This window comes from Phoenix dactylifera, chromosome 9, assembly GCF_051530095.1.
Source record: "Phoenix dactylifera cultivar Ajwa chromosome 9, Ajwa_hap1_PhDact_Kaust_v1.1, whole genome shotgun sequence".
Lineage (NCBI taxonomy): Eukaryota > Viridiplantae > Streptophyta > Magnoliopsida > Arecales > Arecaceae > Phoenix > Phoenix dactylifera.
Genome location: NC_143198.1, coordinates 6513707 through 6535761, shown reverse-complemented (window position 1 = coordinate 6535761; position 22055 = coordinate 6513707). Strand labels below are relative to the sequence as shown.

Genomic DNA, 22055 nt, shown 5'->3' with positions numbered 1-22055 from the left:
CGTGACAGCACTCATCCTCGTGTTCCCACGTGGAGTGATGACGTGGACCTACCGGTGATAGCCCGCCAACCCCTACCCCAATCACCCCGGAGGGTTTTCAGATAGAGTTGGCAAGTTCTCACCTTCCCCTGCCTCATGGAAAAGAGTTGGACCCTACTACCCATGCTGACGTTGGCTATTTCGGCCCTGATCCCTTGGGACCATTTTTATGGATCAGGTCACTAAGACTGCAAATTGGCCTTCTAAGTCTAAGTTTTAAATCCAAATTAAATTATCAATTCGTGATGTGTAAAGATTTAGATCCATTCGTTAAAAAAAAAAAAAAAAAAAAAAAAAAACTAATGCTAAGGTTGGTTGGATTTGGTTTGGTTCGGTCAATTGCGTATACAAGTTTGGCTCGATTTCGATCATAATTATCGAGTATAGCATGCGAATGAGACCGCTGAATGGGTCAATTCTTGAGCTAAGCACAGACATAGATTTAGTTCTACAACGTGGAAATTGTTGCTCGAAACTTACTTAGCTTGAACTTGGATGATTTTATGAACAAAGAGTCTGAACAATGAAGGATAGCAAACCAAGCCCTAGCAATTCATGAAAAGCTAGTACAGTTCTAAGACCCAATAAGAACTTATACTTCCTTGATTTCCAGGATGGAGCTCATAAAATACAGCACCAAATGTGTATCCAAAGTAGTAGAAATTGATAACCATGCTGATCATCTAGCAGTTTCTACTTTAACACTTGCTTTGGATTGGAGGCATGAGTCAAAGTTCTGTGGTCGCTGGAAGACTTGATCAGGTTGAATTTTTAGCTTTGGCTAGGGTGGAAAGCTCCAATCACATGAAATGGACAGGCAGCATGGACAAATAAAGTTGCAGCGCAAATCCGTCATCTCTCTGGCTGCTCCAGGTGGCCTGCAATTGCACGCCGCCATCGATCCCAATGATAGATATCCAAATCAAGGTCAGGAGGTGACACAGAATCTATCAGGGTTACGTAGACTATATAAATCCATGGCTGTCATGAGACCACCTGAAAGCTAGAACAATATCTCTATCAGAAGTTGGCTCCATCATTCGAAAGTGAAGATGAGATGAAACTCTTCAGAATGTCTCCCCTAGTACAAGTTCAGGTCCTGAGATCTTGAGAACACAAACTTTATTTTTCAGGTAGACTGTGCATTGAAAAATTCCACAACTACATCTTCCATCCTTTTCCTCCTTCCTCTTGGATAATTGAGTCGTTGTCATCTTTCTGAGAAGCCAATGAGACCAACCTGAGAGGTCCTATGCCTCACAAGGCACCCATGGAGAGGGATAAAGATTAGCCACTGCATGGGCAACTGGCAATCAACCATAGCATAACATGTGCCACACGGCGACAAACAGGTGCTGGATTCAATGTTTCCACCCATAATTTGAGGTCATGATGTAACTCATTTGGCTGTCTAGGCCACTACTGCGTCAGCCACAGAGTTAGATTTTTCCAGCTACCATGACATGATCCATTAGACAGATCAGAGCCCTGCTTGGATTTGTTCTCACAACTTCAAAAAGGCTGTTGGTACCGGGGTTCTACCTGTGATATAGTGAATTTTAGGGGTTGCACGCAGAAGGTTGAAATTCCTGCATGACATTGCAAAGTTGTGATGAAAGAATCAAGTGACATAAGCATTGCTACAGGTCAACATGACTTAAAAATATCTGATGATATCCTTTTTACAAGAGATTACATTTCATTTCTTCCAAATTGTGAAGGAAAAATGAATCCGTATTTAGGTTGCCTAAGTCACTAATATATTTATTCAGCAGTGCCCCTTCCAATGACAAAGTAGAGTGATTATGTTTAATTATGCAGAGTCAGGTGAAGCTGAACAAAATCCAACAGGTACACTACACCTACAACACTCAATGTTGTCTGGTGTTGTAAAAGAATGGTGCCAAATATGCAGCTTGAGAACCACCATCCGTGGACTTGACTCTAGAAGCTAATCAGGCTGCAAATTTCTTAATGCATGGTATGCCGTATTGGCCTGAACTATGCAGTACAGGGTGTACCATATCGTATAGGTTCGTGCCGATATGCAGTATGAGTGGCGTACCGACACTTGGTATGTCAAAAAAAGTTGGTACCGTACCGTACCAACACTGTGCTAGTGTGGCACCAGTACAAGGTCCGGTACCGAGATGGCGAACCTTGTCTCAATGTTAATCATGAAGAGGTTTTGTTTCTTTAAAATAAATTTGGACAAAATCCGTCACTAGCAAATTAAGTCAGATCAGAGTCCAAAAACAAATCCTTCCATATTTTGAAACAACATGTCCGGTCATATTCAAACTCACCCCATTTCAGTGCACAGACAGAACACCATGGTCAAATACAAAAGGAGAAAATACCATGGCAAAATTTTGTTAGAACAATTTGCTGTCCACGATAGCCACAACTATCTGCTGAAAGAAGGTACTTAAGCACATAAATTTCTCCAATACACGCCAACAAAATAAAGGGCAGTTTTCAAGTAATTAAAAATACTAAGAATAAATTTTCATAAAAACATAGCAAAATGCAATCAGCAGAGATATGTACAGGAATCTTTTGTATAGATATTCCCATTTCCAGCCAGTTGGAGATCACGCTGGAAAATTTTCTATTAATATCATTTCACAACAAACTCTATTTTATTTTTGTAACAAAGATATCATCCTCCATCTATGACAAATTATGCAGCTCAAAACCTAAATGAGTAGCTGCACAAAAAGTACCTATAGATTTTTAAAATAAAGTAAAGTGAATCAGGTGATAAAAGCTGAACACTTCTTTCTGAGAATGCAATTGATATTTCAAGGAAATTGATAACATAAAACATAATAAATGGAATTTCAAGTTTCATGAATTACCTTGAAAGAGTAGTGCAAAAGTGAAATTCCAAGGATCTAGGGGGTTGAACCACATGTTTATTCACTTCTAGAATACACTCAAGGTCGAGTGTTCAATCACAATGGAAAGAAAACTCTCTGTTCAAATGCTTATGGTGCAAGAAAGGGCACAAGAAAGTTGTTCCTTCATGTTTCTCTCTCTCAAACACTGAAATTTTTCTTGAAGAGAAGTCTAGACATGAATGGTATACAGATAAGTGAGGGAGAGAGGGAGAAACTACCCAGTAGTTTCTTCTTTTCTTTCAACTATTTTCCTCTCTTATTTAAATGTTAGATGATCTTGGTCGGGCTAGCCCATCATAGGCGACCCAACCAAGCCCAAAAACCAACAGAAATAAAAACCAAATATGAAACAAAGCCAGATGTCATGTTCTGCACTTGAAGACTCACAGAGCTCCAAAATAACTTATTGCACCATTGCACATCTATACCTGTCTCCTTTTCATATTCACAGTTTCAATAACAATAAGAAGATGAAGACCACAATTAAGAGACTAAATTTGTTTTCTAAGAAGTGTGTGTTCTCTCAACGCAATTGTCTTGCAAATTTAAATGAATACACATAAAACATATGTTGATTCAACCCACTGGCTCTGGCCTTACCACATATACAACTTTCTGATCACATACCACAGTAATAATAATCGGGTTTACAGGCCTGATATAAAAGCAAACATTTTATATTCTTTTGATGAGTGAGGTACATCTTACCATTTCTTCGTGAAGTGGCTCAAAGTAACTACCTGAATGCAAGAACAACATACAAGAGAATGCATGTGTAAATCAGGAGTTGACAAGTACTGTTACCACGTCATGTTGTAAGTGTATCCGCATCAGTTTTTCGGGCAACTATAATCACATTTCTTGGTGATCAAACAGAGGGAACAACAATGCTTCCACTGAATTGCCTTGCTCTTGAAGGAATAATAACCTATCAAGTAAAATATAAGTTTCTACCAATGGCCCTAGAGCAGCCCACGGACACCAAAAAAGACCTACAAAAATTCCTGCATGAGTAAAAGATTTGATCATGTATTAACTGCAGCATTAGTAAATCTTTCTTGACTAGTCTTTTCATATAAGCTATTTAAAGGCATTCCATTTGAACATGATGATTAACAGAAAACCTCCTAAAAAAGTTTAGAATAGCCAAAGTAAGAGGGAAGAGAGGGGAGCATTTTCAATGGAAATACAGCCATCTCCTGTCATAAAGTTTTTCCTTCTAATTCCAAGAAAAAAAGGAAACAAACAAGTGTCTGGAAGCACTATTGAAAATAACTGCCGCAAATTATATCAAACAATGCATAAAAGTAATTTCTTATGTGTATTAAAGCATTGGAGTAATGTTCTGAAATTGCCGCTAACTTACAATGGCAAACAACACTCTTCAACAAAGTTACTCTAAAGAAGAACAAATTCAGTAAATCAATCTAACCAATATCCTGTAAATTTGTAGCTGAGATAGTAACAATCTCCATGTTTCTTGTATACTTGGTGAAGTTTCTGGAAGGTGAAAATGGATGCAAGCCCTCTAGTTTTTTACACTGTTAGTTCGAGACGGACACAACCCTCAATTTCCCTCTTCATTTTCCATTTCCTTCCATTGTTAAGTTTTTCATTATCTAACCCTAGCCATATCTGCCACAATAAACCTATATCTATCATTTAACACCTATTGCCCATTCTCCTGGATATGCACATCCGTATTAAATAGAATAATTGCATTAGCAATAGACATCACAGAGCTTTTTTTTCTGAATGTTGGAGGGAATGCAAGACATATACACTGCCACACGATTTGCAAAGATAAGGGATTGGTTAAGTGCCAACCAGATGTGATAATTTGGGCTCCCAAGGAAAGACAAGAGACCTCAAAGTGCATATAAATTCTTGAAGGGAATGGGGCCAATAGTCCTGTACATAGATGAATAAAGTGGAGCAATTAGATCCTTATACATAAAAACCACATGCATCAATAGAAAGATGATACTGGAAATCAATATAATTAGGTATCAAGCTATCTTTATCTCTTCTTTCCTTTTTTAGCTCTAGATAATCAATCTGTTGTATCATAAAAAAATCCAATTTTCATAAATATTGCAAAAAATATAAATTACAAGTACATTAAGCCCCTCCATTTTCTTTTTCTTTAGCGAATCAAGATTTCCCCTTCTGCGCATCAACATGAATCCAGGTGTATAAAGACACTACTACTATACCAGCATGATTTTCTTTCTAGTCATCGTCTCAATTTTCTGTCAAGCCAACACAGTGTTGCAAACACCAGTCTCACTGTTTGTACCAAATTTACAACATTGCATCACTTAACTCAGTATCTGAAATCAAGGTTCAATCGTTCTCGTGAAAGTTGGTTTCTTTTTTTCAGAATAATTTTCAACGTTCTGCAAGTAGCTTAGTGTAAAAACTAAGACAAACCAAAGAGTCATCCAATTCTGCAAGCACCACGTTAGATTCATCATTTATATAGAGTAGGAGAATACTAAACCATGAAGAAAAATTAAAAAATGAGTGCAACTCTATACACTGTATAGCTAATCAAAAATTCCAGTACTTGATAAAAACAAAACAAGCTTTAAATTTTAAGAAAATCCCCATTCCATGTTATAAACAGAGAAAGATAAAACATAAAAAGAATGGAAGCAATGGAGCAGATTCCTTCTGAAAGCATTAAATCCACTGCTCATCGACCATATCCCACCACCTATCCTGTGGAATCCAACGGCGTGAGATCAGAAACTAGGGTTCAAGGAAGGAATCGAAGGAAAGCTATGGTTTCAGAGGCGACTTCGAAGAAACTGGCGACGTGAGCGTTGAGGAGGGGCTTGAAGGGCCGGGAAAAATGGACGATAGCGTTCATCCACTCTAGGATTTGGACGGCGGACTCTCAGGAGAAGCTGCAGCGGAGGCGCCTACCGTGGTCCGAAGGAACACTGGACGCAACTCCCGCCAAGAGAACAAGCTCGAGAGAGAGAAGGGAAGAAGAGCGCGCGCGCGCCCGCGGGCGCTCGTGGCATCGACCTAATCCCAATCGGGTGGGGTCCAGGCTCGGTAAAATTAGACCCAATTGACCTGAAAGAGGGCAGATTTTTCCGCTTCTCTAGTCTGAGTCATTCTCACTTGCACCATCTTTTCTTTAAAAAAATTCGATTGGATTGACGAACCAATATGATCCTACGGCCCATAAACCACCTATCATTGCTAGCATGTCATCATAAAAGAGAAAAATATCCTCTCTTCGACCATTTTCAAAGGCCATTCTACTACCCACAAAAAAATATTTTTTTAAAAAAAATTAAAAATAAAAAATAGTAGAATATTGGACCCGATAGGCCGCGAATAAATGATAATGTTCATCGACTCAAGACCCTCTCCTTTAAGTAGGCCAATAGCTCCATCCACATCGGCACCTCCATCTAGCTCTACTCCCTCATCCTTATTAAATTCGTCAATCACCAGCTCACGTCTCCTCTTCCACCACTAACTCCACCATCTCCTCCGCTTCCTTAGCAAGCATGTTGGCAAGCATACAGTTAAGCCCGGCTTCAAGTGTGACCATGTTGGCCTCGACCTTGCTACCCTCAGCCTCGATATTTTCTTCAGCGACATCACCCCCATCCTTCCCACCTTCTATCGTAAACTCAAGTGGAATCACCTCGTCTTCCCCAAAATCTCCAAGCTCGCTTAGCTCTACTAGAACAAGCACACACAAATCCAACCCCTTAACCCCTTCCCCCAACACCGACATCACTCTTTTCATCATTGCAAACATCGTCTACATGGAGGACTCCACCACCCACCTCGTCATGCCATGAATGCCCTCCTCATGCCCGACTGTTGCCCAGGTATGCAGCCTAAGCGAGAAGGGGGTAAATTGGGTTGTTCAAAAACTTTAAGTGAATGCAGCGGAATCAAATACTTGATAGAAGAATATAAACTTTAGTAGCAAACTAATAAGTAAATATGCTAAAGATAAATGCAAGTAAAGCAATCAATGCAAATACAAAAAAATTATAGTAGTTCGGTGCCAATCCTGCACTTACGTCCACTTTCCAAGATTTTTTGAGAATTTCACAATAATCTATAACCTAGATTATAGTACAGTTGTTTTCTGGGTTTATAACCAAACCCAATTGATTTTTCAGACAATCAACCAAAACTTTTAATCTATTATTTTTCGGGTTTATAATCAACTTAGTTGATTTTTTAGAAAATTAACCAAAATATACACCAATTATTTTACTCGGGTTCACAATTAATCCAATTGATTTTTCAAGCAATCAACCATATACACCAATTATGAATTTATGTATGGTCTTAGTAGTAGATGCTATGGGCAAACTTAAATGGAGATACATATGTTTCAAAATCTTTGCAATTTGTTTTGGGACAAGTATGATTTGACAAGTACTAGAGATATAAACATTGAAGAAACAATAGGTACCATGGGCCATGAGTTGGAATAAATTTATTCAAGAACAATTTCAACATTCTAGAGAGACTATTAATGGACAACGTCATATAGTTGTCCAAGCATTGGAGCTTTTTGCAATTGACATGGTAAAACAACCATCAAATTATAATGATACCATCGTTGAATACAGTCAACAAAGATTGCAATTTTACCTATATTTTAAAGTATGGACTTAATATGATATCTTATCTTTGTATATTTGAGTTGTACATTTCTGTATATTTATTAGTTATCCTGCTTTGTTTGTTGTGTAATGAATGGAATTGTATTGGTGATATTGATGGAACATATGTTTATATAGTGGTTCATGTGGATATACAAATTTCCTGTATAGAGAGGGGATATCATTGCATACAGAACATCATAGTAATGTTTGGCTTTGGCATATATTTTATATTTGTATGGGATAGGTGGAAAGGCACCGCTCATGAAACACATATTCTCCACACCTAAGAGGTGGTGAGTGAAACAAATAACTTATATTTCCAACTTCATGAGTGGAATGAATATAACTTCCATTTTACATAATATTATTTTTACTTTGAAATATAGAAATATTATGTTATTGATGTAGGGTATCTAAGCATGAAAGGATACTTGCCATTGTTCAAATGGGAAAGGCCTTAAATTACTAAATTTCAATGTAGCAATCAACTAATACGGGATCCAAATGCGACATTCGACTAAGCTCATACATCACTCTGAAATATCATAGAGTATATACTTAGAGTTTGAAAGAATAAATAGGCTATATTCAACCGAAATGGTAATTCTTAACTATATCAGGAAGCATGCAAAGTATGATAAGGACTTTGATAAGATTATTGATGATCATATGCCATTTGTTGTGAGTGATGTTGACCATGAGGATGTTATATAACTTTATAAGTTAAGTGCATGATAGTATACGTGATGAGTTAATGTGATAGGCTACTGGAGCATATTAATGTAACCAAGATTTGCCCTACTGATGTACCATCTCGTACCGAACATATTGATACTGTATTAGTATGGTATTGGTAACGGATCCAGTACCGAGAGTGCGAAACTTAAGCGTAATCTTCTTTTTGTTGGAATATATAATGGAATTATACAATTTTATGTTATTTTATTTTATTTTTATTCATATTAGCTTTGAGCAAAACATCATGTTATGTGGTAATTATTAAACTCCGTTTGTGGCATGGTACTCATTTACCTCATAGCCAAACAGTTTCAGAATCTTTTTTGTGCGCTTGTCTTTTTTAAGTATTTTGTCACTCAAAAGTAATTTTGGCTTTGATATTCAAGCATGCAGTAAATTACTTCTACAGTTTCAGGATAGTTTTTAGACTGTGACAGCCAAATACTTCTACAGCAAAAACTGCTTCGCCCAAATTAGTTTCCTAATCTCGAAATACAGCTTCCGTCAAAAGTAATTTTTAACCCAAAATTAAAGCATCATCGAATGGAGCCTTAATGTCATAAATCATCTCCACCATGGATTTACTCTTTGGCATTAGTAAGTATCTAAAGCAGCTCGAGGGCATGAGAGAAGCTATTAACTCAGCCCATGTTTGGAATTGTAATCCATTGACAAGCTCCAAAAATTATGTCACCCTCCTGTTTGTTGATATCACCTAGGAAGGGCTTTGCCTTCTTTTTTTTTATTAAATTAAAAAGGCCTTTGCCAGGATATTTCAGCCTAGTTGTGTTAGACCTGCAGGCATGTGGCTCCAAATTGCCGCCGAAGTCCTTCCACTCTGCACAGGATTGCTACCGATCATGTTCCAATCCTGCAAATAAATACAACCATGCGGGCATCGACTGCAGTACCAGGAGGGTGCTTGCTACAGCGCTGACATTGTCATCAGAGATCAGCAGGTTAGATTAATGGCGGTCGGAGGTCGGCGTATTTTCGATTAGTCTATCGACAGCACCGAGATTAGAGAAGCATGTCAGGGAGTGTCCTATGCGAGACGGGTGCTGGGAGCAGACCGCATCATTCTTGCGAGAACTCCGCCATGGTGATCGAGGAGATCCAAAAGACCGAAGTATTGATGGAAGAATGCGACTATTTTACGATATTCGCCGACTGTTAGGTAAATATGTCTTCCATCGGGCTACTCATGCTTACAGAGATACCAACAGTGCAACGAATTGGGTGCCTCCTATGCAGCTCATCATTCAGACGAATTTATCTGGATGGACCAGGCTTCTGTTCCGTCTCTTCTATAGCCTATTTTACTTTCTGATTTATTGGGCAACACCCATGCCCATTATGTGAGTCGTCGATATACCCAAAAAAAAAAATTATCTATGGTACTATCATTTTTCTAGCAGCAATCATTGAATTAGCTTGCATTATTATCGCATTTTGCATCACTCATATTTACTAAAGACAAACAAAGCTGCGGAACAGGACTTAACATTCTAGTAGGCTCTAGAAAAACCACGTGGCTGCCCCTCCTCCCCCTCTAAGTTTTTTTTTTTTTTTTGACTGTACTTATATTAGATTAGTATGACTCAGCATTGTACCAAAAAAACAGTACGATTCCATGTACCATGGCCTAGAAGCTTGGGTTCTATACCCTACGGAAAAGAGTGAAGATATTGAGCATCTTTCTTTTCAAGACATGATCACAATGACACGGTGGAACGGCTTTGTTACTTGTGGTGAGACTAGTGACATATGCCTACAAAGCCATACGGCTTTCCCCATCTAGACTTCGTGGAGTGCACGGTGGCACGCTAACTTTGAGGTTGAAGGATCAGTGTATTCCCTCGGATGTACTTATCCCTCCATTCTCACACGCAGATTTTAGCTAAATCGCGTTTTTTATAAGTGTCCTACATCCAAAATATGATCTAACAAAAATAAGGAAGAAATGTAAAATAGGGTAATCAAAAGCGACCTCATCTAAGAATTAGTCCTAAAAAAAGATTTTTTTAAAAAATGACTACACCATCATACCCTTATCTTCTTAAGTATTTGAATATTTTCAAGGGTGCATCAATATGCACAACATGAGCATCTATTACCAATAGGTGTGAACCAACTAAAATAAATTTGTGCATTACCCCCCCCCCTTCAAAAAAAAAAAAATGGTAGTTTTATGATGTGGCATGCATTGAGTGGGTTGGTGTATGTTAGTTTGGTACACCTCACCATACCCTTTTTTTTTTTTTTTGGTTCTTATACGTGACTTTAGTTAGGTCACATGAACCATTTTTATTGACTCTTTTTGGCCACATGATAGAAGTGGGCAACCCTCACCATTTCTTGGGAGTTGTTCTTAAATTTTTTTCTCTCTTCATCATATTCGTAAGCCACTATTGTAATTTCTCCTCTTTTGATATAGTGAAATTTCTTCCTCTCATCTCTGGTGGACATAAGCCAAAGGCTGAACCACCTTAAATTTCTGTTTATCCTATATAGTTATTTTGCTTTATTTTATTCTCTATTTCAAATTAGCTAGTACAATTAGTTGCAATCACAACAAATTGGTATCAGTGCCATAGGTTATTTTTTGATTGGATCTGGGGTTATTTCAGTTTCGTTTTTGGGTGTTGAGTTACATTACTGGTTTTTCGAATAGCTTTCAGATCTATGTGGTTGTGCAATCAATTGTTAGTTTTAGGTTTCTGGGATGGCTACAAAAGTTTCTGCGAAGTTCAAAATAGAGAAATTTAATGGAAAGGGTGATTTTAATCTCTGATGTGCAACAAGGGCTACTTTAGGCCTTGAAGGGTAAAGAAGGTTTGACAACGATGGAAGAAAAAGAAGATATTTTGGAGTGGGCATACAGTTGCATTCAGCTATCATTGGCTGATGTGGTGCTGCCAAAGGTTGTAGATGAGATTTCTACTGCTTTGTTGTGGCTTCTATTAAAGTCTCGGTATATGACGAAGTCTCTCACCAATCATTTGTACATGAAGCAATGACTCTATACTTTTCATATGAAGGTATACCAATCTCTAACCATCTAGATGAATTTAAAAAAAAAAAATATTCTTGTTTTGAAAAATATAGATTGTAAGGTCGATGATGAGGATCATGCCCCAATTTTGTTGTGTTCATTGCCACCTTTTTTTGAGCATTTTGTTGAAACTATGTTATATGGGAGAAAAACTATTTCTATTGAAGATGTAAAAGGTACTTTGAACTCTAAGGAGTTGAAGAAGAGGGTGTCTGAAAATTCGAATGACAATCAGACTAATGGTTTGATTGCTAGAGGTAGACCTAAGCAGAAGGGTTCTAGCAGCAATAAACAAAAATCTAGATCAAAATCTAGAGTTAAAAATATAATATGCAATTATTGTAAGAGGAAAGGGCACATTATGAAAGACTGTGTTAAACTCAAAGCTAAACTTATCATGTCAAGTTGTTGGGATTGGCATAGTTCAGATTAAGATGCATGATGGAATTGTTAGAACTTTGAATGATGTTCGGCATGTACCAAACTTAAAGAAAAATCTTGTTTCTTTGAGTATTCTTGACTCCCAAGGATACAAATACGCCGGTGAAGGTGGAGGCTTGAAAGTCTGCAAAGGTGCTCTTGTTGTGAGTAAAGGAAAATTAGTAAATGGCCTCTATTTGCTTCAGGGTAGCATGGTTATTAGTGCAGCATTAGTATCATCTTCATCAAATTTTGATTTAGATGCTACTCGCTTATGGCATATGAGCCTGGGTCATATGAGTTAAAGAGGTATCACAATGTTGAGCCAGCAAGGTTTATTGGGTGGTCAGAAAATTGGTAAGCTCGACTTTTGTGAGTATTGTATCTTTGGCAAGTAGACGAGAGTTAAATTTAGTTCAATTGTTCATAGGACTAAGGGCACAGTGGATTACATCCATTCTAATCTTTGGAGCCCTTCTTTGTTCCGTCCAAGGCTGGTTCTTGGTATTTGTTGACGTTCATTGATGACCATTTGAGAATGGTTTGGGTATATTTTTTGAAGCAAAAGAGTGATGTGTTTGTCACCTTCAAGCAATGCAAGACACTTATTGAGAAGCAGACTGGTAAGAAGATTAAGTGTTTCAGGACATTTAATGGTTTAGAATTTTGCAAAGGCGAATTTGATGAGTTTCGCAAGAATAAAGGAATAGTAAGACACCACACTATGAGAAAAATATCACAGCAGAATGGAGTTGTAGAGCACATGAACATAACTCTTTTAGAAAGGGCTCGTTGCATGTTATCAATGCTAGTTTGTCTAAGAACTTTTAAGCCGAAGCAATTAATATGGCATGGTACTTGGTGAATAGATCTCCATCAACTCTTATTGATTGTAAGACTCTATTTGAGGTATGGTCTGGTTCTTCTGCTTATTATTCTGATTTAAGAGTTTTTGGGTGTCCTGCTTATGCTTATGCGAATGACAGTAAACTTTAGCATAGGGCAAAGAAATGCATATTCCTGGGCTATGCATTAGGGGTTAAGGCTTATAGGTTGTGGTGTTCAGATTCATCTTCCTTGGTTTTGATTGTCCGTAGAGATGTGAATTTAATGAATTTGCTATTGTCGACCATGCAAAAGGAGTTTCAGAAGTAGGTAAAGATTACGATGTCAATGAGCAGTGGAGCTTGAGTGTGAAACTCCTAATAAAATACAAGGCAGCACTTCAGTTTAGCATATTAAGAAAGAGGTGCATTGATGTGTTTGGATGTACCACAGGAGCAGCAACAATATAGTATTGCCACTGGGGAAGAGGAGATAGATTAGGCCCCCACAAAGATGGGTATGCGGATCTCGTGTCTTATGCATTATCTACGGGAAAGAGTATTGATGCTCTAGAGCTTTCTAGATACCAGGAGGCTATCACTAGTAGTAATTCTTCTTAGTGGTTAATTGCTATAGGAGATTGAGTCTCTTCATAAGAACCATATTTGGGAATTAGTGAAACAGCCTGAGGGCTAGAAGATTATTGATTGAAAATAGGTTTTTAAGAAAAAAGAAGAACCCGTAGGGGTTGAAGCGCCAAGGTTCAAGGCACATTTAGTGGCAAAGGGCTATAGTCAGCGAGAAGGTATAAACTTTAATGAAGTGTTCTCTCCTATTGTAAAACATAGCTCTATTCACACATTGTTTTCTATGGCTGCATTGTTTGACTTAGATATTGAGTAGTTTGATGTCAAGATAGCTTTTCTACATGACAAGCTTAAGGAATAGATTTATATGCATCAGCCAGAGGGTTTTGTTGCTCAGAAAAAAAAAAGACCTTGTTTGCTTGTTGAAAAAATTCTTATACGGTTTAAAGCAATCTCCTAGGAATATGGTTTGAAACCTTTATGGTTGAGCATGGTTACACTAGAATTGACTATAATAGTTTTGTCTATCACAGGAAGATCTCAAATGGTTCTTTTGTTTTGTGTACATATTGTTGCACGTTGATGGCATGCTCCTTGCTTCTAAGAACATATTTGAGATCAATAGTTTGAAGGCTCAGCTTAATGGTGAATTTGAGATGAAAGATTTGGGTGCAGTTAATAAAATTTTGGGTATGAAAATCTAAAGGGATCAGAAAGCGGGCAAGTTAATTTTGTCATAGACTATATTGAGAAAATACTTGAAAACTTTGGTATGCAGAGATACAAGCCTATGAGTACTCCACTTGCTACGCATTTTAGGTTTTTTGCAAGTATGTCACCATAGTCTGAGGAGGAGGAGGAGAAGCGAATGTGGCGTGTTCCTTATGCTAGTGTAGTTGGAAGCATTATGCATGCTATGGTTTGCACTCGTCCAAATACCTCATATCCTATTAGGGTTGTCAGTAGATACATAACTTGTCCTGATAAAGAGCATTGGCAAGCTATGAAATGAATCCTTCGGTATTTGAGTGGTACTATTGGTATTGACTTGGTATATGATAGTAGTTCTAGCAGTAATACTGGTGTTGTTGGATTTGTTGATTCTAACTATTCCAGTGATTTGGATAAGAAGATATCTCTGGCAGGTATGTCTTTACTCTTTGTGGTTGTGCCGTTAGTTGGAAAGCGATTTTATAATCTATAGTTGCTTTGTCTACTACTGACGCAGAGTATATGGCAATTACAGAAGCAACAAAAGAAGCTATTAGGTTGAGAGGTTTAATTAGTGGTTTGGGTTTACAGTAGATTGAGACTATTATATTTTGCGATAGCTAGAGTGATATATATCTAGCCAAAACTCAAATGTATCATGAGAGGAACAAACACAGTGATGTCAGATAAGACTTCATTTAGGAAATTGTATCACAAGGCATTATTTTAGTCAGAAAAGTTGCTACAACAGATAATCCAGCAGATGTAATGACCAAGCCTATTAGTACTCTCAAGTTCAAGCATTACTTGGACTTGATTAGTATTCATAGTTTGTGAGATTCTCTTTGGGGCTTTGTGGTAGCAGAGGAGTTCTTTTATTTAATACTGCTTGATTCCATTCAAGCCAAGGTGGAAATTTGTTATAATATGATATGAATTGAGTGGGTTGGTATGTGTTAGTTTGGGGCATCTCACCACACCCAATCAATTTCTTTTTTCATTCTTATGCGCGGTTTAGTTAGGTCATGTGAACCACCTTTGTTGAAAGAGTTTAAAACCCTTATTTGACTATTTTTGCCCGCATGAGAGAAGAGGGCAGCTGCCACTCTTCCATGGGAGGCATTCTGAAGTTTTTTTTCTTTCTTCTTCAAATTTGTAAGCCATTGTTGTAATTTCTCCTCTTTTGATATAGTAAAATTTTCTCCTCCCATTGTTGGTGGACATAGGCCAAAGGCCAAACCACTTTAAATTTTTGTCTTTCTTGTGTAGTTGTTTTGCTTTATTTTATTCTCTGTTTCATAATTTGCTAGTATAATTAGTTGCAATCACAATTGGTAGCTTTTGCATCATGAATGTAATCTTTTTCCAAAAGTTTTCAATTTATCTCAATATCATTAACATTAAGTGCATGCGTATAAGAGAAAGCAAGACAACTAGTTACATGAATGGTATGGTTCAATCAATTTCCTTTTAAACTTAAAAGGCTTGGTTTGTGAGCAACTAAATATAGAGGACTCCTAAGATTTCCCAATCAGTAGGAAAAAAGAAAGAATAAAGTTTTTGGTCAATCATACTCTAGCTTATTGATGACTCATATGTTCAAAACCATTTTATTTGTTTGTCCGATCTTCATATTTCCTTGAAGATCTCATTTATCAATTCATGTAAACATTAACATATATATATATATATATATATATATATATATATATATATATATATATATATATATATATATATAGATGGAGTTAAAGGTACCTATCTTCCTTTTCTAGTGCATTTCATACACCAAGTATTGTGGCCCTAGAGCTAAGCATTTGATCAACAAATCTCTAGTACCATAATACAAGAATTTGAAAGTAAACCTCATTCTCTATATGATCATCTCTTTATTAAGGATTTTGTAACTATCCTTCCAGAACCTTGAAGCCATAGTTCTACATGACTTTCCTTTCCTTTTATTTTTTATTTATTTTTGTAAAAATAAATTACAAAAACTTCTCTAAGATTTACGTTTATTATACTTACACCAATAATTTGTAAAATATATACTTCTTAAAAGATCCCACATTGGCTATACTCGTTTCAGAACTTGGGCATATGAGGCGGGTGTCTCCAAATCCTGCAGACGCATTTTGGATAGAAAACAAAATTGGAGAGGGGTTTGAACGGTACGCGTGCGGCCTCCGGAATCGAATAATATTTGGCAGGGGAGCCCCGTGTTCCCCCCTCATGTGGCCCCTACATAGGCACTAGGTGCATCACGTACCCCACTTAGGTAGGGGCGTGACATTTTGGTATCAGAGCCGAGGACGGCTCTAGTTCGAGGGTGGGTGAATGAAAAATTCCATATTGGCTAGACTCGTTTCAGAGCCTGGGCATATGAGGCGGGTGTCTCCAAATCCTGTAGATGCTTTTTCGGTGGAAAACAAAATCGAAAAAGGGTCTGAGCGGCGCGCACGCGACTCCTGAAATCGGACAATATCTGGCAGAGGCGCCTTATGTTCCCTCCTCATGTGGCCCCCACATGGGCACTGGGTGCCTCACGTGCCCCGCGTAGGCGGAGATGTGACACTTCTACCCAGTTAAATTAATAGCATTAGTGAATCAGTTTATCTCCTATTAAAAGTCAAAATTACCTTTGAATGAGAAGGAGGTACATATATTTTCTTATATCCTTAAGTAGTTGCTATGTCATGTAAGATTATTTTGGTTATTTTAAAATTTTTCTGCCGTAGCATTTGGATTTCATTAAAAGTTAACGGTTTGACTAACGTTTTATTAATTTATAGGTTAAAGTAATAAATAAAAATAAACCTCAAGGGATAAACATAGGTTTTTCATACTATTAGATATAAATATAATTTATCCTTAATTTTATAAAGATTTTTATAATTTATTTTTTTGTAAAATGTTTCAAGATCTCAATTATATGCAGAAAAGGGTTCATCAAGTCCAGAACTATTGTTTGGGTAATTTGGTGATCAACCAATTCTCTTATTTGATCATAAATCTCACGAATATTTCTTGCTAGATGGTAAAAAAATTATTGTTATATACATAATAAGAGCGGAAGCGTTGTCCCCCGCCCCCATCATCTTCCCTTTCCTTTTGCTCTATTCAACTACTTGCCTCAAAAGCATCTCATATGTGGATCTCTAGCAAGTAAAAAAACGTAGACCATTAGCATTTGGTTGCATCTTTGGTGCAAAAAATATGTTTTTTTTTTTTTCCATAAAATCATAATCTCAAGGTGTTATTGGGCGATCCAACGGTGCAAAAGGTGAATCATACTTCTGTCCGAAATATACAACCGGAACCCGTCTCGAAAATTGTGGGCCAAGACAAGCACACATCGGGACCCGTTCCATCTTTGACCAAGCGTTTACTTAATGGATGGGTCCGATTTTACCTGTAGCATTGTCGTTTTGCCCAAGATCTTCAAATCGCCAAAATGCCCTCGTCCCTCACGAGACATCATATCCACTAATTATTACAGTGTCTCGTGTCAATCCAGTATTAAATAATCGGACGGTCCAGATATCATCTCTTTAGCGTACCCTTAAAAGAAGATATCCCCGCACGGAAACCGAAGACCACGTGGCTTGCACGAGCATCGCACCTTGTAACGGCTACTTTATCCGAACTCCCCCCACGTAAGCGAACTCGACTCGTGTCGATTGATGGGTGCACGGAGAGCTGGGGACCAGGAAAAGATCCATCTCGTAGACGGTGGATCTCGGGAATAGAAGCACCGAAAAGTAAATACGCGGGGGTACACGGTGAGTACCACGTACCGCGTCGAAACAATCCGTCCGTTTGTACGGCTGGAACTCACTACCCAGATTGCGAGTTCGCCCCCGATAACTGAACCGCAACCGATACGAGAACGAAGATAAGAGGGGTATTTTCGTCATATACAAATAAAAGGGCAATTCCGTAACTATAGTAAAAGCTTGCGTTACTCGCTATGATTTTATTGTCCCAGGCATTTGGTGCATTACTAGAATAACCCTATAAACAGAGAAAAGACGGGGGTGGTTCTATATACACCCCCCCTATTGCTAAGGACACCCCCAAAAACCAAAAAAAAAAATATCCAAACTAACCTTTAGTGTAATTACCATATTGCCCTTGAAATTTTCTAATACACCCCCCTTCCTCCTCCTCCGTTTCGTTTTGAAAAGAAAAAAAAAAACACCCCTCAAACCCCCCTTAAACCCCTCGATCCATTTACATCGTTTAGGCGATCTTTGAAGGAGATTTAAGCCCCATTCGAAGCATGGACAAGCAACTAGTGATTTGGCACGAAAAATCGGCCGCAAAGGTACGTGTTCCACCTTGTTTCGAAATTTTTTTTTTTCACGGTTCGTGCTCCGTTCGGCACTGGATCGCCGAACAAAAGGCTTCTGTTCGGCTGAACAGTGCCGAACAGAAGCCTTCTGTTCGGCAACCCTCAACCGAACAGATCTGTTCGGCTGCACAGTGCCGAACAGAAGGCTTCTGTCCGGCACTGTTCAGCCGAACAGAAGCCTTTTGTTCGGCGATCCAGTGCCGAACGGAGCACGAACCGTGAAAAAAAAAAATTTCGGGAGAAGCCGGCGAGGTGGTTCCGGGAGAAGCCGGCGAGGTGGTCGGAGATCGGGAGAATGCCGGCGACGAGAGGGAGAAGGGGGAACGGGGGGGTTTTGGGCATTGGCGAGGTGTTTTGGAGGGGAAGAGCGGGGTGGGGGGGGGGTTTGGGGGGTGTAGAGAGCAATTTAGGTGAGGGGGTGGGGAGGGTGGGGGGTAATTTAGGAATTTTTAATTTTTTAGGGGTGTCCTTAGCAAATGGGGGGTGTAGAGAGTATTTAATTTTTTTTTAATTTTTGGGGGGTGTCCTGAGCAATAGGGGGGGTGTATATAGAACCACCCAAAAGACGGCGAAGTTGCGAGGGCAAGAGGGTCATTTAAAGCCCGATCCGTCTGATTTGTGGTCCCACGTGGCGGGAGGTGGCAGGGAAGAGAGTGGGAAATGGGAAGCTGGCGTTACGTGAGCCGCCGCGTGTTCCGGATAAGGTTGAGAGGCACCGGAACCGTTGGATGGGGAAAGAGGGGAACTGGATGGATGGGATGGGGCTGGGAGCGGTCAACGTCAGAGAAATGTACACTGTACTGTGCTATTGTAAATCATTAAATTGGCCGAATTAGTATCTACCAATTTGGCATTGTAATGGGCAACAATTGAGGTAGGATGAGACTGACCAGTGTTTGAAATTAAGTGTACTGGAGCTCTGGAGTTTTCATTGAAGAGAACATGGGCTAGGTTGTTGTTCATGGCCAGTGGCCTACATGGCATGACGTTGTTGGCCCATTTTTATCAGTACTGAAATTAATGATCACATCGTACAGGTTTAGCTGAAGCTATTCCATAGCCATGGAATTGTTTTTCTTGCACTAATTGAACTGCATTTGATTGCAAGTGAAGGGTATCTCACACAATGTGTACAGTGGGATGCCACTAAGGTTTAAACCAAGAACTTACTCCGTACAACTATTTTACTAGGCTAGTTGGCTAAAATTTCAGCAATTTAAGCGAGTCATTAAATCATTTTGCAATGACATCTAAGACCTATTTTGAAAAACAAAATATATAATTAAACAAACCAATCATGCCTGCTTTTTCTCTTATTCTCAATGTATATTCTCTAGACTGTCGAATGATTTTATTAGAAGTTAAATAGCATATTATTATTATTATTATTATTATTATTTTGCTTTATCGGGTTCAGCATACAGTGCGTGTAAGAATACATCAAATAAAATTAAAAAACACAAACTCACGGAGTGTCCATGGCAACTTCTCCTTTTATAACCATAGAGCGTACCTTGAGTGGTGAACTGCATAAGCAGCAATCCAATCGGCCGCCTTGTTGGCCTCTCTAAATACATGCTTCATCTGGAAGGCCACCCCATCTCTAGTCATCATCCCAATATCTCGGATCAAGGGATGGACCATGCTCTCGCCCCTCGGACATACTATTATTGATTTGGTACATGGTCATAGTGCGAACTCTTGCAAGGTATGTTAAATATCAGGGGTGTGTAGACCTTCAGTGTGACTCTAGGCCCTTGGCTATCATTATTATCATTCAATTACCATCAACCACTGACTATAAACAGCTAGACCACTTAATTGTCAGCAGCAAAAGTAGATAAGGATTTTTTTGCAATGGGGGTGTTTATACCATCACCAATCATGCACACTCTGTGAATTTGCACCCAGCTATAACCATAGAGTGGCTCCAATCAACACATTGGTCCCCTTAAATTAAGGAAGACAACAATTAACCTATCAATGATGTGCCCTTTTGATTCTGCAAGGCCTGCAAACGAAAACGATGCTGCTTTCTTGGTTGCACGAAGGCTGACAGTATTTTGCTTCCGCCGGAGCTGTAATTTTATCAGAGCCACGTACGCCTCCACGTGGTCTTCTGTTATTTTGCACGTCTGATGCTTATTTATCCAAGAACCAGCACGACCGCACCGCACCGCTCCATTTCCACCCCCTCCGCCTCCTAATGTGATGGTCTAAGGGAACCCTAGACTAGGCATCAATCCAAATCTCCTCCTCGTTTCCACTCCCAAATATATACTTCGTCGCCGATCGAGAAATCGGCCGGCTCTCGCCGGACTCTGTCCCAGCTACTGAGCTTGATGATCGCCGATGATGGCCTCCGCCTGCGTCAACAACGTCGGAACGTCGCCAGAGGCTTTCCTCGACTGCCCTCCGGCATGCCCCTCCTACGGCTGGCTCAGCCCTAGGATCTCCTTCAGCCGCGACCTCGCCGACGACGGCACCCCGGCGTCCGCCGCAGAGGAACCCGAGGCGGAGAAGCCGGATCTGGATGCCGCCGGCAAGGATCTCGCCGACTTCGAGTTCCGACTCCACGATCCCGTCGCGATGCTCCCCGCCGATGAGCTCTTTGCGGACGGGAAGCTGGTCCCGCTCCAGCTGGCGACGGCGCGGCCCGTGGCGGAGATGCCGGCTCCGGCTCCGCACAGGATCCGCTCGCCGGAGGTGGCCGCAGAGACGCGGAGGGTGGCGGACGTTCTCGGATCGGATGTCTTCGTCGCCGAGTCTCCCAAGGCGCCGCGGTGCTCCAGCCGGTGGCGGGAGCTGCTCGGCCTCAAGAGACAGCAGAGCTCCAAGCCAGAAACCCAGAAGGCGGCCGTGTCCGCCCCTTCCAAGAACCATAACACCAGATCTCTCCGGCATTTCCTTCACCGTAACTCTAAGCCCAAATCCTCCTCCACTGACTCATCTCTGAGCCTTCCTCTCCTCCGCGACTCCTCCGACGCCGAGTCGGTTTCCATCTCTTCCCGCCTCTCCCTTTCCTCCTCTTCCTCATCCGGCCCCGACCACGAGGACCTCCCCCGCCTTTCCCTGGACGCCGAGAAGCCCTCCCGGATCCCGCTCTCCCTCGGCCAGAACCCGCCCCGGGTGCGGGTCGCCCGGACGAGAACCACCGTTCCGGACGGCCATCAGGCATCGAGGGTCGGCCGGAGCCCGGTCCGACGGCCGCCGGAGGCGGCCGCGGCCTCGCGGGGGGCGTCGGTGGACAGCCCAAGGATGAACGCGTCGGGGAAGGTGGTGTTCCAGGGGCTGGAGCGGAGCTCGAGCAGCCCGAGCAGCTTCAGCGGCGGCCCAAGGATCAAGTACCGGAGCATGGAGCGCTCCTACTCGGCCAACGTGAGGATCACACCGGTCCTCAACGTCCCGGTCTGCTCCCTCCGAGGATCCTCCAAGTCCGTCACGGTGTTTGGCTTCGGCCAGCTTTTCTCTCCCCAGAAGAAGGAGGAAGGTTCCATGGCGAGAAGCAGCAGCAATGGAAGCAGAGCCAAGATCGAGAGGAGGAAAGCTTGAACGAGATCTAGGTACCCAACCCCCAACCGAAAAAAAATGAAACCGAAAAAATTAACAAGAAAAAACTCGATTGACAGTTTTTAAATTCTCTTTGATTTGGTTTCTACATCTTCTCTCTTTTCAAAAAAATTCTGGTGGGGTTTCTTTGCTTACGGATCTACGTGTATAAAATGTAGTGTTGTTTTTTTCATGAATTTTGCTCGGAAGTTTGATCGA

At 40.2% G+C, this 22055-nt stretch overlaps 1 protein-coding gene and 1 long non-coding RNA gene across 4 annotated transcripts; one reads left to right on the top strand and one right to left on the bottom strand.

Moving 5' to 3' along the window:
- Positions 1-522: 522 nt before the first annotated feature.
- Positions 523-6021, bottom strand: LOC113460972 (uncharacterized). 3 transcript variants are annotated; one of them, XR_003382802.4, is made up of 3 exons: positions 4770-5989; positions 2346-3946; positions 523-1628 (listed from the first exon to the last, which is right to left on the bottom strand). It is a non-coding gene; the product is annotated as an uncharacterized LOC113460972 (long non-coding RNA). The 3 variants fall into 3 exon arrangements; XR_016396374.1 differs by having other exon boundaries at positions 523-3946; positions 4770-5666; positions 5746-5987; XR_015968689.2 differs by having other exon boundaries at positions 523-3946; positions 4770-6021.
- A 13943-nt stretch (positions 6022-19964) lies between these two features.
- Positions 19965-22055, top strand: LOC103722887 (uncharacterized). The gene has a single exon (XM_008813608.6). It carries the CDS (start codon positions 20640-20642, stop codon positions 21837-21839), a length of 1200 nt encoding a protein of 399 aa, XP_008811830.2. The 5' UTR covers positions 19965-20639; the 3' UTR covers positions 21840-22055.

Coding starts and splice junctions, on each gene's coding strand:
- LOC103722887 (XM_008813608.6), top strand. CDS start 20,640: ATGATGGCCTCCGCCTGCGTCAACAACGTCGGAACGTCGCCAGAGGCT.